At 40.3% G+C, this 16,020-nt stretch overlaps 1 protein-coding gene across 3 annotated transcripts in view; it reads right to left on the reverse strand.

The window, feature by feature from the left end:
- Nucleotides 1–16,020, reverse strand: part of si:dkey-91i10.2 (uncharacterized protein LOC555224 homolog) — a 105,382-nt gene that overhangs the window by 11,122 nt on the left and 78,240 nt on the right. For all 3 annotated transcript variants that reach the window (XM_034693178.1, XM_034693180.1, XM_034693179.1), the window contains one exon: nt 1,418–1,607. In XM_034693178.1, the coding sequence (XP_034549069.1) occupies nt 1,418–1,607 (190 nt within the window). The remainder of the gene's footprint in view (nt 1–1,417; nt 1,608–16,020) is intronic.

A 16,020-nucleotide genomic window follows, 5' to 3' on the forward strand; every position in this document is an offset into this window, starting at 1 on the left:
GGAAGGACACGTGTGTCAATCAAACGGTCAGGTTGCTATGGCAACAGATGGAAAAGGGCACAACTCTCAGGGAAGATAAGGTGAGGATGATGACAGGAGGGAGATCAGAGCGCGCGTGTGTGTGTGTGTGTGTGTGTGTGTGTGTGTGTGTGTGTGTGTGTGTGTGTGTGAACGCGTGTGTGAGGAATTTCAGTGTGCGATGTCACCGTGTTCGCTGACATGACATCATTACATAACAAATCTTGGTTATCTCTCTGATCCCAGCCTGCAGGACTGCCAAGAATCCAAATTTCATACTGAGACGCAGCACTAATCGCCTGCCAAGTCTTGTGACAGACGCTAAATGCAACAAGGCCATGCATCCAAAAACACCGCTCTGATCACATCATTAAACCGCCCAGCCTTGAAGATAAAAAGATGTCCTACCAGCGACAACTCAAAGCATCTCCTGGATTTTCTGGAGGTAAAGCGAGGAGTTCCCCGACACGCTGCAGCATCCTGCACGGAACAAACACTCCTCACGTGGTGTTTTTAAAATCCTTTTAGGGTCTATGAAGCTCCGGGGAGGTGACCTCGCGTGGAAGGTTCAAAGGTCATTGCTTTGGCACAAGACCCCTCAACCCCTAGAGACATCACCTACATCCAATGATTTTTGATCGTATTGGCTTTTCAACATTAGCTCCCCAAATGTTGACAGAGCTCTGACAGCTAACAGCCTCTGCACATAACTGAAAGACAAAGGGAGGTTTTCATCCTTTCGTACAGAGAACAACATGATATACAGCTCGCAGCTATCTGCCTAAATGAAGGAGAATAATTCATGTCCAGCTGAAATATCAAATGCAGCTCTTACTTTGGGAATGCAGATGCAGGCTCCGTTGTGGATTCAAAAGCGAAAGAATTGAGAGGCACGAAACGCACCTCGACATCTGTTCTCTAAACTACCTGCAGCCCTGTGGCTTGCAAGGAAGACTCCATGTCAGCCGGGCTCTCCTGTTCTGCAGATGCACAGAGAGGAGGCAGAATGCTAGCTGCAGCTGAGGGCGCCATGCAGAGAAAGAGAGGAGGAAGGAAGGAAGGATGGAAGGAAGGAAGGAAGCGCTGAGTTACCAGCACCCAGCTGCTGATCCTCTTTTTACTGCATCGTCAGACATCGAGCTGTCGCTGGAAGACAGAGCACTGCATACTCGTTCCTGTCTCAACAAATGCCTCTGCATCTGTATGTGTGTATGTGCATCTGTATGTGTCGCAGTCCCCCTTCCCTGTCCCTGTCATCCTTGAATACCGATGCATGTACGTGTTTCTGTTTGATCGCAGGCGGCAATAAAAAGGTGGCGTGCAAAGCGGAGACAAGACGACACATTTAAGACGTTTAAAAAAAAAAAGAAAGAAGAAAAATCAAGAAAAGACTCCTTACGCATTCTGCTGCTTCCTCTCCTCCTCCTGCAGGCGTCTCGTCGCCAGCCTCGGCTCCGCAGGCCGTTGCCGACGTTGCCATGGCAACGGCGGAGGGCTGACAGTCGGTCGAGGGGGCGGTGATGTCACAGCCTCCGTCCCGGTCAGCTGACAGCCTGACGGGGGCCTCGGCGGAGATCTCTGCACTGCAGCTGGTTGGAGAGAGAAAAAAAAGAGTGAGATGGACGGAGAGAGAAAAGGGAGGGAGAGGGAAAAGGGAGGGACGAGGAGGAAGAGAGAGGAAGGAGAAGGGAAGGATGATGAAGGCAAAGGAGGGAGAAAAGAAGGAGGGTTGAATTGTAATTCTGACAGAGCTCTTGTCTCCATTCAGCTTCTCCGTCATTCATTCTTCCCTCTCCGGCTCTCACATCCTTCCTGCTGCGTCCTTTCCCTCCCCTTCCCCTTTCCTCCTCTTCCATCATCCCTCTAACCCCCTAAAACACCCGAATCAATGCCTCCCTTCTCCTCCTTACCCCCTTCCTCGAGGGGACAGCAATTAGACCCATCAGTGGACATTAACACCTGAACCCTTGGTTACCACAGGGACACTGCCGGCACACGCACACACTCTCTCGTCCTGCATTCCTTTGTGTCAGATGGGGATCATCAGCACAGCACACAACAGCCGGCATCTGATCCAAGACACCTTCACAGAAGCCGAATCATACACACTGTGACACTACACTACTGCACTGAAATGCACACGAACATGAGCACAGTCACAGATGCATGCCTGCAGGGTCCTGTGCATGCATTTAGAGGAGCTTAGAAAAAACATGCAGAGGAGAGAAGAAGTCTAAGAAAGAGGTGTGCCTTAGGAGTAATACGCTCACCATGAACGCACCAACAATGTGGTCCTTTGTTGAGAGTAATTTAACATTTATCTACATGTTTCCACGCTCTTTCCCCGTCCTGTCTCTCGGCTGTTAACTGTCTGATAATAGCTTGAAAATGTCCCAAAAAAGGCTCCAGATATTCATTTATTTAATCTCAATCTCAGCTATCACAATGTCTACCTTGTGATTATGAGGCAGAGGATTCCCCTACACTATATTTGATAACCTGTCACTTTGTTTGTTGTTGCTGAACTCTGTCTTATGTCACCCTTAGGGTTTTTCTTTTTATGTGTCTTATTATTTGTATTGCTTCATTTGAATATCATCTTACTTTTGCTCTTTCTCTATTTTCTTCTCTTTCTTTTTAAGGACATACACTACCAGTCAAAAGTTTGGACACACCTTCTCATTCAATGGTTTTTATTTATTTGAATTATTTTCAACATTGTAGATTAATACTGAAGACATCAAAACTATGAAATAATCTGGTTTTACCATAATCTGGATTACAACAGTAGTCAAACAGGGCTATCCATTGTGTACTAACCCTACCTCTGAACAACACAACTGATGGTCTCAAACACATTAAGAAGGCAAGTCATTCTACAAATGAACTCTTGACAAGGCTCATGTTAATTAGAAACCATTCCAGGAGACCACTTCATGAAGCAGACTGAGAGAATACCAAGAGTGTGCAAAGCTGCCATGAAGGAAAAAGGGGGCTACTTTACAGAATCTAAAATATGAAACATATTCTGCTTTGTTTAACACTTTTTTGTTCATTCAATAATTCCATATATGTTCTTTCATAGTTTTGATGCCTTCAGTATTAATCTACAGTGTTTACAATAATCACAATAAATACAAACCCTTGAATGAGAAGGTGTTTCCAAACTTTAGACTGGTAGTGTATGCTTTATGTATTCATACCACTCTGGAAGCAGCTATGTGTATGTAGCACTAAACTTCAAGAAAGTTACACAGGCGATACTACATACCATATGAAAAGGTACAGTAGGTGTTGTATTGCATCATATTAAATAATATTGTATCTCATGCCATTGTATCGTTACATATCTAATCGTATGTCATCATATCATATTGTATAGTATCTTATTATGCATCATATCATATGATATGGTATTGCTTTGTATCATGTTGTTTTTTATCTGTTCTGCATTTAATCATGTTGGATTCAAGCGGCAACCTCCGATCTAGAAATATGAGTCAATGCTGAAGTGTTAAAAGCTGCAGTTCATCGAGGATCCGCTTGAGGCTGGCTCCGGAAGTACCGGAAGTCACATACACATGAATGGGGAAAAGACGATCTTTGCAGCATTAATAAACATGTTTACAGCCTGGTACAAAAGATGAGTGTAGTCTGAATAGCTAATTTCTCGACGTCCTCTCACTGTGAGGGGGGTGAATTTTTTTCTAATTTGGCAATTTCAAAGATATTGAGATTATCAGTCTTCCAATGAGAGGCACAGCTGCCTGTGGGAACACTGCAGCTGTTGGCTAGGAGGCTCAAAGCCCGCCTCTTTACGTCACACTGGCTCGACAGAAGCAATATGGCTGCCGCAGCCAATTGGTCTCAGAGCAGCTCTTCAGAAACAGATGGGTGACGTCACGGATACTACGTCCATATTTTTTACAGTCTATGGTTGGATTGCATCAAATTGTCCCACACTGTAATGTAACATGTCTTATCATATCAATTGTACTGTATCCTTTTGTACTGTAATGTATCATGTCATATTGTATTGAATGGTATCGTATTGTACTGTATGGTATGGCTTCGGTTGTACAGTATTGTGTTACATTGTAGCACCCACAACAATGATTCACAATTTGACATAAGTCATAAAAATAGAATTACATGGAAGTGTGGAATCTTAGAAAAGTGATGAGAGGTATTTCCTGCATTTATATATTTATACTGAATTTCCCTTGGGGATAAATAAAGTACATTCTATTCTATTCTATTCTATATAACTTAGTAAATAAGAGATAATTATGTGTCAAAATGTTCAAAGTGGTTATAGCACAATTAAAAAACATGCATAGATGTTGATTCATGTGATGTGGATATATCTATTTGGTGCCGTGTATTAACTGTTATTATTATTAAAGACAGTACTATTGAAAAGGATGCTAATATATTAATTAAGTTGTGTTTCTCTTGCAAACATTTGAAGGAGTTTTTGCAGTATTTTGAGAAGTGCCTGCATGTCAAACCTCTCCTAATCACACAGTAGGGAAGTAGTATTTATGTAACCTGAGAAGCAATCCAGGAAAAGGAAAGTCAATTAATCGGTCTCAACTTAATAACTGTGAAACTCTGATTCCATACAGCAACCTAAATTAACATGTTTATAAATATCTTTGGCAGCTCTGAATGGTATCGTATTGTACTGTATGGTATGGCTTCGGTTGTACAGTATTGTGTTACATTGTAGCACCCACAACAATGATTCACAATTTGACATAAGTCATAAAAATAGAATTACATGGAAGTGTGGAAACTTATAAAAGGGATGTGAGAGGTATTTCCTGCATTTATACATTTGTATTGAATTTCCCTTAGGGATAAATAAAGTAAATCCTATTCTATTCCATTCCATTCTATTCTATTCTATTCTATTCCATTCTATTCTATTCCATTCTATTCTATTCTATATAACTTAGTAAATAACAGATAATTATGTGTCAAAATGTTCAAAGTGGTTATTGCACAATTAAAAAACATGCATAGATGTTGATTCATGTGCTGTGGATATATTTATCTAGGTGCCGTGTATTAACTATTATTATTATTAAAGACAATACTATTGAAAAGGATGCTAATATATTAGTTAAGTTGTGTTTCCCTTACAAACATTTGAAGGAGTTTTTGCAGTATTTTGAGAAGTGCCTGCATGTCAAACCTCCCCCAATCACACAGTAGGGAAGTAGTATTTATGTAACCTGAGAAGCAATCCAGGAAAAGGAAAGTCAATTAATCGGTCTCAACTTAATAACTGTGAAACTCTGATTCCATACAGCAACCTAAATTAACATGTTTATAAATATCTTTGGCAGCTCTGAATGGTATCGTATTGTACTGTATGGTATGGCTTCGGTTGTACAGTATTGTGTTACATTGTAGCACCCACAACAATGATTCACAATTTGACATAAGTCATAAAAATAGAATTACATGGAAGTGTGGAAACTTATAAAAGGGATGTGAGAGGTATTTCCTGCATTTATACATTTATACTGAATTTCCCTTAGGGATAAATAAAGTAAATCCTATTCTATTCCATTCCATTCTATTCTATTCTATTCTATTCTATTCCATTCCATTCTATTCTATTCCATTCTATTCTATTCTATTCTATTCCATTCTATTCTATTCTATTCCATTCTATTCTATTCTAGATAACTTAGTAAATAACAGATAATTATGTGTCAAAATGTTCAAAGTGGTTATTGCACAATTAAAAAACATGCATAGATGTTGATTCATGTGCTGTGGATATATTTATCTAGGTGCCGTGTATTAACTAGTATTGTTATTAAAGACAATACTATTGAAAAGGATGCTAATATATTAGTTAAGTTGTGTTTCTCTTCCAAACATTTGAAGGAGTTTTTGCAGTATTTTGAGAAGTGCCTGCATGTCAAACCTCTCCTAATCACACAGTAGGAAAGTAGTATTTATGTAACCTGAGAAGCAATCCAGGAAAAGGAAAGTCAATTAATCGGTCTCAACTTAATAACTGTGAAACTCTGATTCCATACAGCAACCTAAATTAACATGTTTATAAATATCTTTGGCAGCTCTGAATGGTATCGTATTGTACTGTATGGTATGGCTTCGGTTGTACAGTATTGTGTTACATTGTAGCACCCACAACAATGATTCACAATTTGACATAAGTCATAAAAATAGAATTACATGGAAGTGTGGAAACTTATAAAAGGGATGTGAGAGGTATTTCCTGCATTTATACATTTATACTGAATTTCCCTTAGGGATAAATAAAGTAAATCCTATTCTATTCCATTCCATTCTATTCTATTCTATTCTATTCTATTCCATTCCATTCTATTCTATTCCATTCTATTCTATTCTATTCTATTCCATTCTATTCTATTCTATTCCATTCTATTCTATTCTAGATAACTTAGTAAATAACAGATAATTATGTGTCAAAATGTTCAAAGTGGTTATTGCACAATTAAAAAACATGCATAGATGTTGATTCATGTGCTGTGGATATATTTATCTAGGTGCCGTGTATTAACTAGTATTGTTATTAAAGACAATACTATTGAAAAGGATGCTAATATATTAGTTAAGTTGTGTTTCTCTTCCAAACATTTGAAGGAGTTTTTGCAGTATTTTGAGAAGTGCCTGCATGTCAAACCTCTCCTAATCACACAGTAGGAAAGTAGTATTTATGTAACCTGAGAAGCAATCCAGGAAAAGGAAAGTCAATTAATCGGTCTCAACTTAATAACTGTGAAACTCTGATTCCATACAGCAACCTAAATTAACATGTTTATAAATATCTTTGGCAGCACTGCAGTATAAATACTCTCCTCTGATGTTATAGACTAAATCAAAGTGAAACTCGTGATGATGGCGTTTCCCTTTGAGTTCCTCACTGCAAGCGACTCCTTTCTCATTACACGTAGTCGTATCGATTAGTCAGGCTTCAAAGTAATGCAAATGTCTCTATATTTTGCTGACGGCCATAATTAACAACAGGAACTACAAGGTATACATAGTATATTGATTTTTCTCAAACACCGGTGAGGTTCATAGTCCAGCGAGCACGAGTGTGAAACATGATATCACTGCAGAATAAACCGTTTGTAACCGCAGTTTAAAGATGATTATAATTTTTACTCAAATTAAAACGTGTTTGTGTTTTTTATTTGCTCAGCAGGTTTTTAACAGGCCGGCGGGTTAAAACTCATAACAGCGTCTGAACGGCGTCTGGCTCCCAGAATGAAAGAAAGAAAGGCTGTAAATTCCAGAAATATTGACTTTTTCTTTCAAAGGGTGTTTGTTTACGAGAGAGGGGGGGTGCTTAGTCTCAGGAGCAGGAGGGGTTATGTGTTGATCATGGCAATGCTGCATGGTTTTTACCCAACCGCATCATCATTGACTTTGGCGCCCCCTGTGGACTAAGTGATCTTGCTTATTTTGTCCTGTACATGTGTAAATTATGTTATCTCCTCCCGCTTTCAACAAACAGTCAACTATTTCACTCATTAAGAATATTTACTGCAGAAAAAGGGTTTTTCTTTGATGCGCTGTCAATCACCTCATCTGACCACCTACCCTCTCACAGTGATTTCAGGCTTAAAAATAACAAAACAGAAATGATCAATTCCTTTTTCTAACAATCTTGTTTGCTTTTCTAGGTCATAAAAAGCCATCACTGTTAATTTCAGTCCATTTCATGACCACTTAAAAACTCCTCACAGGAGCTTTAATGTTCCATGTGATTTCCTCAAATGCCATAAAGCTAAAGAAACAGGTTTGTTTAGGTCATCAAAAGAGAGAAGAATACAGGTATTAAATGTAGGAGGTCAAATTAAAAGGTCAGGCATTGATAACTGAAAATTCTTCTTACAGCAGCACATTATTTGTATTTCATTACAGCCCAACTCTGTCTACAGTCTACAAAATACCTTTCATCAGAGCCAGAAACTAAAGTTCATTAACTTGTAAAGTTAATCTCTGTCCTGTCTGAACAAAAAGGCTGAACACTGACTCACCAAAACTATGCACACCATCCCCGAGCTCTTTCTCTTACAAAGGCAATAATTCAAACACAACTGCTGCTACTTAACTGCTTCTTTATTATTATTGATTACTCACAAACTGCTGTGTTGTCTTTTATTACCAATTGTCTGTGTCAATGACTTTTTTATCTCTGTCTTGTTACAGCATGGTTTGTTGTTTTGGGGAAACAACATTTAGATAGTGTGTATGTCCTGTAGACATGGCAGAAATGACAGTAAAGTTACTTAATGTTTTTGGTCGGGTGTACAAACTACTACTGGTCAAAACTCCATCAACAACAGAGAGTAGTTTCACATTGATCTGCACAGGGGAGCCCAGCACATTTCACCTCTGCCTGTTGACACTGTGGCAAAAAAACATTAGTGTCCATCTCAGGCTGGTTTTAAGGAGTCAGGAAATAATGACAGTGAGTGGGCACCATAGACTGTATAAATAATGGATGTAGTATCCGTGACGTCACCCATCTGTTTCTGAAGCGCTGTTTTGAGGCCAATCGGCGGCGGCAGCCATATTGGAAATGTTGAGCTCAACATAACTGCTGTTGAGGAACTCCCTGTTTTGCCCCCTCTTCCCATAGTGCCCCCCCAAATCAACACTGAGGTCTGTCATCCTCAAAACTGTATTTTATTATTTTTATTAGCTTACTCTTTTTAATTTTAGTTTATCTTTTTCTAGTTTTCCTTTGTTTATCTGTTGTTGTCATTGCTAGGGTCTGAGAGAGAAACGTAATATCAAATCCTCTGTATGTCTGGTGCATACTGCACTTTTTGACAATAAAGAAGACTTTGAACTCTGACTTTAAAGAGGCGGGCTTTGAGCCTCCTAGCCAACAGCTACAGTGTTCCCGCCTGTCAATCAAGTCAGCTGTGCCTCTCATAGTGGAAAACCCCGTACAGTGTGTGCCGATCGAGAAATGAGCTATCCAGACTACACTTTTTTTTTTGTACCAGGCTGTAAACATGTTTATTTCTGCTGTAAAGATCAGCTTTTGTGAATTGGTGTGCATGTGGTTTCCGGTACTCGGAGCCAGCCTCAAGCGGATCCTTGATGAACCGCATTGGCCTCATATTTTAGACCGGAGGTTGCCGGCCGCTTGGTGGGCACAGATGTGAGAGCAGACTGAGGAGCTACTGGACCCCAAACATCTGAAAAGTGGAACAACATCCTGTCCTGCAAACCATACAACGGCAGCAGAGCTGATGAGAGCATCTCTAAGTTGCCACAAGTTGCTGCTCATGATAACATAAATTATAAACAGGAGTCATAATAGCAAAAATGTCCAAAGTTGTGGTATTTCCCTCGTTTATGTTTAAAGGTGTGTCAGCCTCAAAGCTCAGAGAAGGAGAGCAGAATGAGGACAGACATGTCAACATTAATATTCCTGCAGGAGACCCGTTCTGGCTTACAACATCTAGCTCTCAGAACCCTCCATTTCACTCTGGGGTCCTGCTCACCCTTTCAGAATTCTAATTTGCATAACCACCATACTATACGTTAACCCTTACTTAATCTGACTTGATCTCAAACTGACATGAAACAGAAAAAGTCTTTGAATCACAGCAGAGAAGCAGAAACCAGAGCATATTTGACTGATTTCAGTCAATCCACTTTCAATTGTCCCAGCTTAACCTCTGCCATGATATGCATTTCACTTCAGCCTGCAACGAAACCTCAAATATCCCCGAGGGGACTTTCCATGGGGTCTCATTATTCTAATGCTGTCTTACATAACGCCGTCTCTCCCGAGCTGTCTCCCTCCTAAACCAGTAAAACTGCTGAACTCTGTGTCAGCATCCCTCTGATGCTCGGTGGCACTTTAACACACACTTTAATCATATTACACTCCAACAAAACCTGTCACCCTCTACTGTTTAGTGTTGCAAGTGTAATTAAATCCAACAAACAAAGCCATCGCTGCAGATTAGAGGTGTCCAAATGTCCAAATTAGACTTGTGACAGTGTGGTGAAAAGCCAGATTTAATTAATACACTTTTTTATAAAGTTATATTTTTTGGCCTTTTTGCCTTTATTTTATAGGACAGGTGGAGAGAGACAGGAAATGTGGGGAGTAGAGAGTGGGGGAAGACATGCAGGAAATGGTCGACTGGCCGGGAATCGAACCAGCGACCCCTGCGACGAGGACTGTAGCCTCTATATGTGGGGCGCTTAGACCGCTAGGCCACCAGCGCCCCATACACTTTTGAAGCATCCGATCGTTTCCCCCCTCGGACACACTGTCATTAAAGCCTTTCCTTCACAGTATTAGCTGTCACACTGCGGATGATGCATGGGAAGTAATAACCTGCAGCTTAATCTATCAGGAAACACTGTATGTGATAGATCACAGCTCTACACGGCATGGTTTGACTCTCAAATTAGCCTGGCTGTCGTTTCCTCTGATGCATATATCTCAGTAAGGACGGAGTTTAATATATTTATGACTGTGTGCATCTAATAGAGGCAAATAAAACATGTTAGCAACAGTGGACACATGCCTCCCTCATCAGCAGCACCATGACTGCAGTATAAAATAAACTGAGCTTTTCACTGCTCCACTGCATTTTTATAAAAGCCTCCCAGGTGTAGTAATCTGAATATTACTCTAATAATATCACTAGAGCTGCATTGTGCTCTGTATGCAACTTCAGCTACATGAAACACTTAAGCTAAGAGATTTATTGGTGGAAGTCAAACACCTCCGGGTGCAGAGATCACACAGAATGCTGTCATGTTTAATTAATAAATCTCCTCGTATTAAAACATTCACGGAGCCTCCAGTCACATTTAAATCACCGGAGGCAGAGAGCGCAGTGTGCTGCATTCAGGGTGCTTTTTCAACATCAAAAATTAATTCAGTTGGAATAAACAATGTTGAAAGGGAGCTTGTGGCGCTGCCGATGGGTTCTGTGAGAGGGAAGCAGTAAAGCTGAATGATTAGATGACTAATCGATTGGGAGACGGTCTACAACTCAAGCAATCAATGGTTTCTGTAAGCAAAATGATAACGAGTTGAGACTTCAAATGTAAGAAGCTGCTTTAATCTTTGTTTCTATTCACTAAGAGTGGGTTATATTTAAAGGCACTGTGAGGAGGTTTCATGTTGTGTTGATTCTGGTGACATGTTCAGGCAAAATTAGTGTTTCACCAAAATGAAGACTACATTTCCCATGAGCACCATCACTCACTGTCGTAAAGATGTAGCTTTAGCCAAAGTGGCATTTGTCGTGGTAGCAAATTAATGACTTTTCAATACTACTTGCTTTAGTAAAGACATCTTTGATGAGGTCATGTATTGATCTGATTAACAAGTTAGATTTTACCTCTTCCTGTTGACAATGTGGCAAAAACGTTATTTCTAATTGGAGAGCATTAAACTTTAGATTGGTGGTTAATGAATAACCAGTCACCAGCAGAGAAAAGAAGAGGAAGAGAAAAGTGCAGAAACTAGTGATGGATGTTAAAACAGGAGCTGAGTCAAAGAGACATCGAGCAAATTGAAGACAACTAACACGAAGCTTCCACAAACCGCAACACAGTATGAGCTTTGGCTGTGTTACAGGACTGGATGAGTGAAAAATAAAATGCTTACAATGCTTAGTTAGGGAGGAGGAGCTTATATGGGCCCTGCTGTTATTTTCTGCATCTGTTAAGAATGTTAATGTAAAAAGGCTAATGTTTAGACTTAAAGCTGGGGTTGGTAGTCTCGGAAAACCAGCATGAATTTGAATGTAGCTTTTCCTCATGACTCCGTCTAACCCCTCCCCTCCTCCCTCGGAGCTCCTCCAAAACAACGCCCCCCGCTCACATGCACGAGTGCCGCTGATTCTCGACCATATGATCGTGACTGATTCAAAACCGGTCCTCACCGAAACATTATCATAGTGAAAGTTAAAAACACAAACAAACATGGCTGCTGTTAGTACTCACAACTGTCATGCTAGCATTATCCAGTTGTACTGGAGACACGATATCAGGAGAAAAGTTATAACACATATAATACTGTAACAGCTCTACTGTTTGTTAAACGTGTTCAGTGTAGATGTTCTTAATTCCTACAATGTTGACGGTCAGTGAAGGCATCAGGAGAGGTGTAGAGTGTGTGAGTGGGAGAGAGGAGAGACAAGAGGAGAAGTTTTTCAATCATTCAAACATTGATTGTTGTTTTGTTGGTTGTCGTGATCACGGCCGACAGTGACCGGTTATTAAAACTCAACGTGTTCACGAATCGGCTCGTCATCACTACAGCGTCCGGATGGACGCTACAATAAATATATATTTTCTGTAGGACTTACTGAACGTCATTAATTATTCTGCTTGTTGGTGAGAGCTTTTTAGACTCTGATCCGGATTACAGTCCTGAGCAAAGCACCTCATCGGGTCAGAGGGGACAGGCCCGAGGACAAGCGAGAGGGGCAGTTAATAGAGTCAGGGGAAGCAGAGGCAGGAGACGGGGACTCGGAGGAGTGCACGCCGGGGAAATGTACACGCAGGAGGAGGGCAGAACGGCTGGACGGGATTTGATTGGTTTAAAATTTGGGGAGCCAAAAAACGGTGATTGGTTGGTGTTTTCCCAGGTTTACTCCGGCTGTAGATAGCAGCTTTTTTTCACTCTTTTTTAGGAACACATCATGTATTGATTGCCATCAGGACATAAAGATCATTTTAACCAGTATGACAAAAAGTGTATCTAAATCTGATTACCAACCCCAGCTTTAAGTGTGAATGAAAATGTTAAATTAAATGGGATTTCTCAAAAGCAGGATAATGTTTACTTTAATGTGAATGAAAATGAAAACCACTACTTTCCTTTACATTATCCTTAACTCAGCATCAGCATGCCCAGAGGAAAATTTTACTGCTCAAGGCTTTCTCTTCTAAGTCTCTGGAGACAAAATTGAGATTCTCACTTCAGCCTCATTCAAGTTTCAAATTGTTCTCATTCGTTTCTCCTAAAATTCACTAGGAGAAATAATTGAGACCATGACATGAGTCTTATTTGAGACTTAAATGAGAGATCTTATTAATGGCTCATTTTCTTCTCTTTTTTAAAAATATATTTTTGGTCTTTTTCCCTTTATTTGTCAGGACAGCTGAAGAGAGACAGGAAATGTTGGGAGTAGTGAGCGGGGGAAGAGATGCAGGAGATGGTTGACCTGCTGGGAATCAAACCGGCAACCCCTGCGACGAGGACTGTTGCCTCTGTATATGGGGCACTTAGACCGCTAGGCCACCAGTGCCCAAAATAATCCACCCCTGTAATTGTAATAATCTGGCTAAATCTGGTCAGCCCTTTTTTGGCCCATATTTTAAATAAATGGTCTGTCATACCTCGGATGAAATCTCTATCTTTTGCAATTTCTCTCAAATGCACTAAATCTTTGTGAAGTTGTTTTGTTCCTAACAGACTTGTAAAGGAAGGACCATATTGGGAAGTCAAAGAAGAGATCATTTCACATCTAAATAGCCGATCTTGCAAGTGGTTCAAATGTTTTAATGAGAATTGTAAGTTTGTGGACAATTACATTGAAATCTTAATTTTGCAGGGCACTATAAATGTTCATGAAAAGATGAGCTCAGGCTCTTTCTTTGCTCCATCTGAGCTCAACTTGAGACACAAAAACTGAGTCTGACAAAAACAAATGGATGAGGTTAGAGTGAGAGAGCTCCCTGATTTCTCCACCTGAGCTCAAAGGGAGTCACAACACTTGAGAAATACCTGAGAATCATTTCAGATTTTGACCAGATCTCCTTTTGAACTGAAAGGGAGACTAAGCTGAGACTTTTTGTAACTTTTTTTCTGGAGGCAAGAATGAGAAACAGGAGACATAAGCTATAGTCTCATTTTGCTTTCAATCAGATCTCATTGTTGTCTAGGAGACATAAATGAAACACTTTTGAGATCTCCTCTCTAAATTTATTTTCCTATGGGTGGGGTCATCCCTATGTTCCCACATTGCTAGGAAATTTTCAAAATTAGGTCTTGTGTTCCTACATTTCCCTTCAATTTAAGCCCTATCCTCCCACAAGATATATGGAAGCACTTTATAGTAAAGGAATGAATGAATGAATGAATGAATGAGTCATTTTATTTTGATCATCAGCAGCACAAATCATCACAATCATTACAAGAAAAAATAAAAGAGGCTGATTGAAAAGGGTTTCGGCTGACGCAGAGCTTATAGATGCCGAAATGTGGGAACATGGGCTTCAATTACCATGATAGCATTACAACTGTATGCATGTTAGCACACTGATGTTAGCATGTGGCTCAGGGGAGAATCAATGCTCCCGAGTCCTGAGTCCTCCAGTTGCATATCCGATCAACATGACAGATTAGGACAACTTTTCTGCTCTCAGATATGTTTGTATCAGGGCGCCGGTGGTCTAGTGGTCTAAGTGCACCCCATATACAGAGGCTATAGTCCACGTCCCAGTGGTCATTGGTTTGACTCCCAGCCTCTATCATTTGCAGCATGTCTTCCCCTACTCTCTGCTCCCCACATTACTGTCTCTCTTCAGCTGTTCTATCAATAAGGACAGGAAAAATGGCCAAAAATATAACTTAAACCGAAAAAATATAAATGTGTTGCCCCTCTGTTAAATGTTATATTTATATATCTATGGACTATTGTGTTGAAAACAAAACCTCATGGACAACTACGGTTCTCCTTCAAATAAAGGCCTTGAACTTAAAGGTGACATATCATGCAAAATGGACTTTTTAATGGTTCTCTACCTGAAATATGTCCCTGGCATGTCTACAAACCCCCCGAGAATGAAAAAAATCCATTCTGCCCCTGTTCTGATTTCTCCACCTTTCTGTAAATGTGTGTGAAACCAGCCGTTTCAGACTTCCGTGTTTTTGTTACGTAACAACAATATCCGGTCTGTCACGGAGTCAGAGCTCGGAGCTTGTTCAGCCCATAGACTGTATAAAATAATACTGAACCCTTCCTCCGTTTTTCCTTACCTGCACAAATGTGTGCTAACAAGGAGCTTAGGAGGGAGGCATGCTAGTTGTAGGCTGTCTTAATAAACACAAAGGTTGGTTTTACTCCCTACGTCTGCAGATTTGAAGATCTAGTGGATGATTTTTATTTATCATGGATAAGTGCTAGCGCTAGTTAGCATAGCTACATAGCTACATGTCGTAGCTGTAGCTGTGTACCAAGACACACGTCTACATACTGATAAATAAAACAACAAGAAACACTAAATCTGTGACCAATCGTTCAGAAAGGTCCTGCTACAGGCGCCTCTCCATCAGGATCAGATTCTGGATCAGATTCAGAGGGTTGAAGTAACGCGATCTCTGAGCAGCCGTGTATATTCAGCCAACATGTAAACATTAGATCAACGTGCTGGAGAGCCGAGGCACATCCACTTCCTGAGGGGGCGTGGTCAGAGAGAAAACAGAGTGTTCTGAGGAGGATTGAAGAAGAGGGATTTTCAGGCATGCCAAAATCTGATTTCAAAGTGTTTTTTTGAGCATAAACTTTAAAGACATGTTTTGGGGACCTCTTAGAACAATATATATTGATGAAAAAAGCGTGATATGTCACTTTTAAATTTGCAGGTAAGCTGGTTCCTAACTTTAGACAACATCTGCCAGGTTTTGATTCACTTAAAACTTTAAAACTACGATTCAAACAACCATCTCCTCTGTTATTTTACAGTCCTTCTTTTAGAGACAGCTCATACCAGCCTCTTACTCTCGTACTGAAAATAGCACCCTGAGTAGTCTCACAGATCCACTAGCATGACGCCTCGTCTTGTTTTGGCGCTGATCAGATAAAAGAAGTAATTTGAAGACATCACATCGGCTATTTTCACCGTTTTATTGCTTCGTGGATAAATTGAAAAAGGCAGCCAAGAATGCAGCTCTGCACTTTCACACTCACTGTGTATACACACACACGCACA

The sequence above is a fragment of the Notolabrus celidotus genome, chromosome 10 (assembly GCF_009762535.1).
Source record: "Notolabrus celidotus isolate fNotCel1 chromosome 10, fNotCel1.pri, whole genome shotgun sequence".
NCBI classification, from domain to species: domain Eukaryota; kingdom Metazoa; phylum Chordata; class Actinopteri; order Labriformes; family Labridae; genus Notolabrus; species Notolabrus celidotus.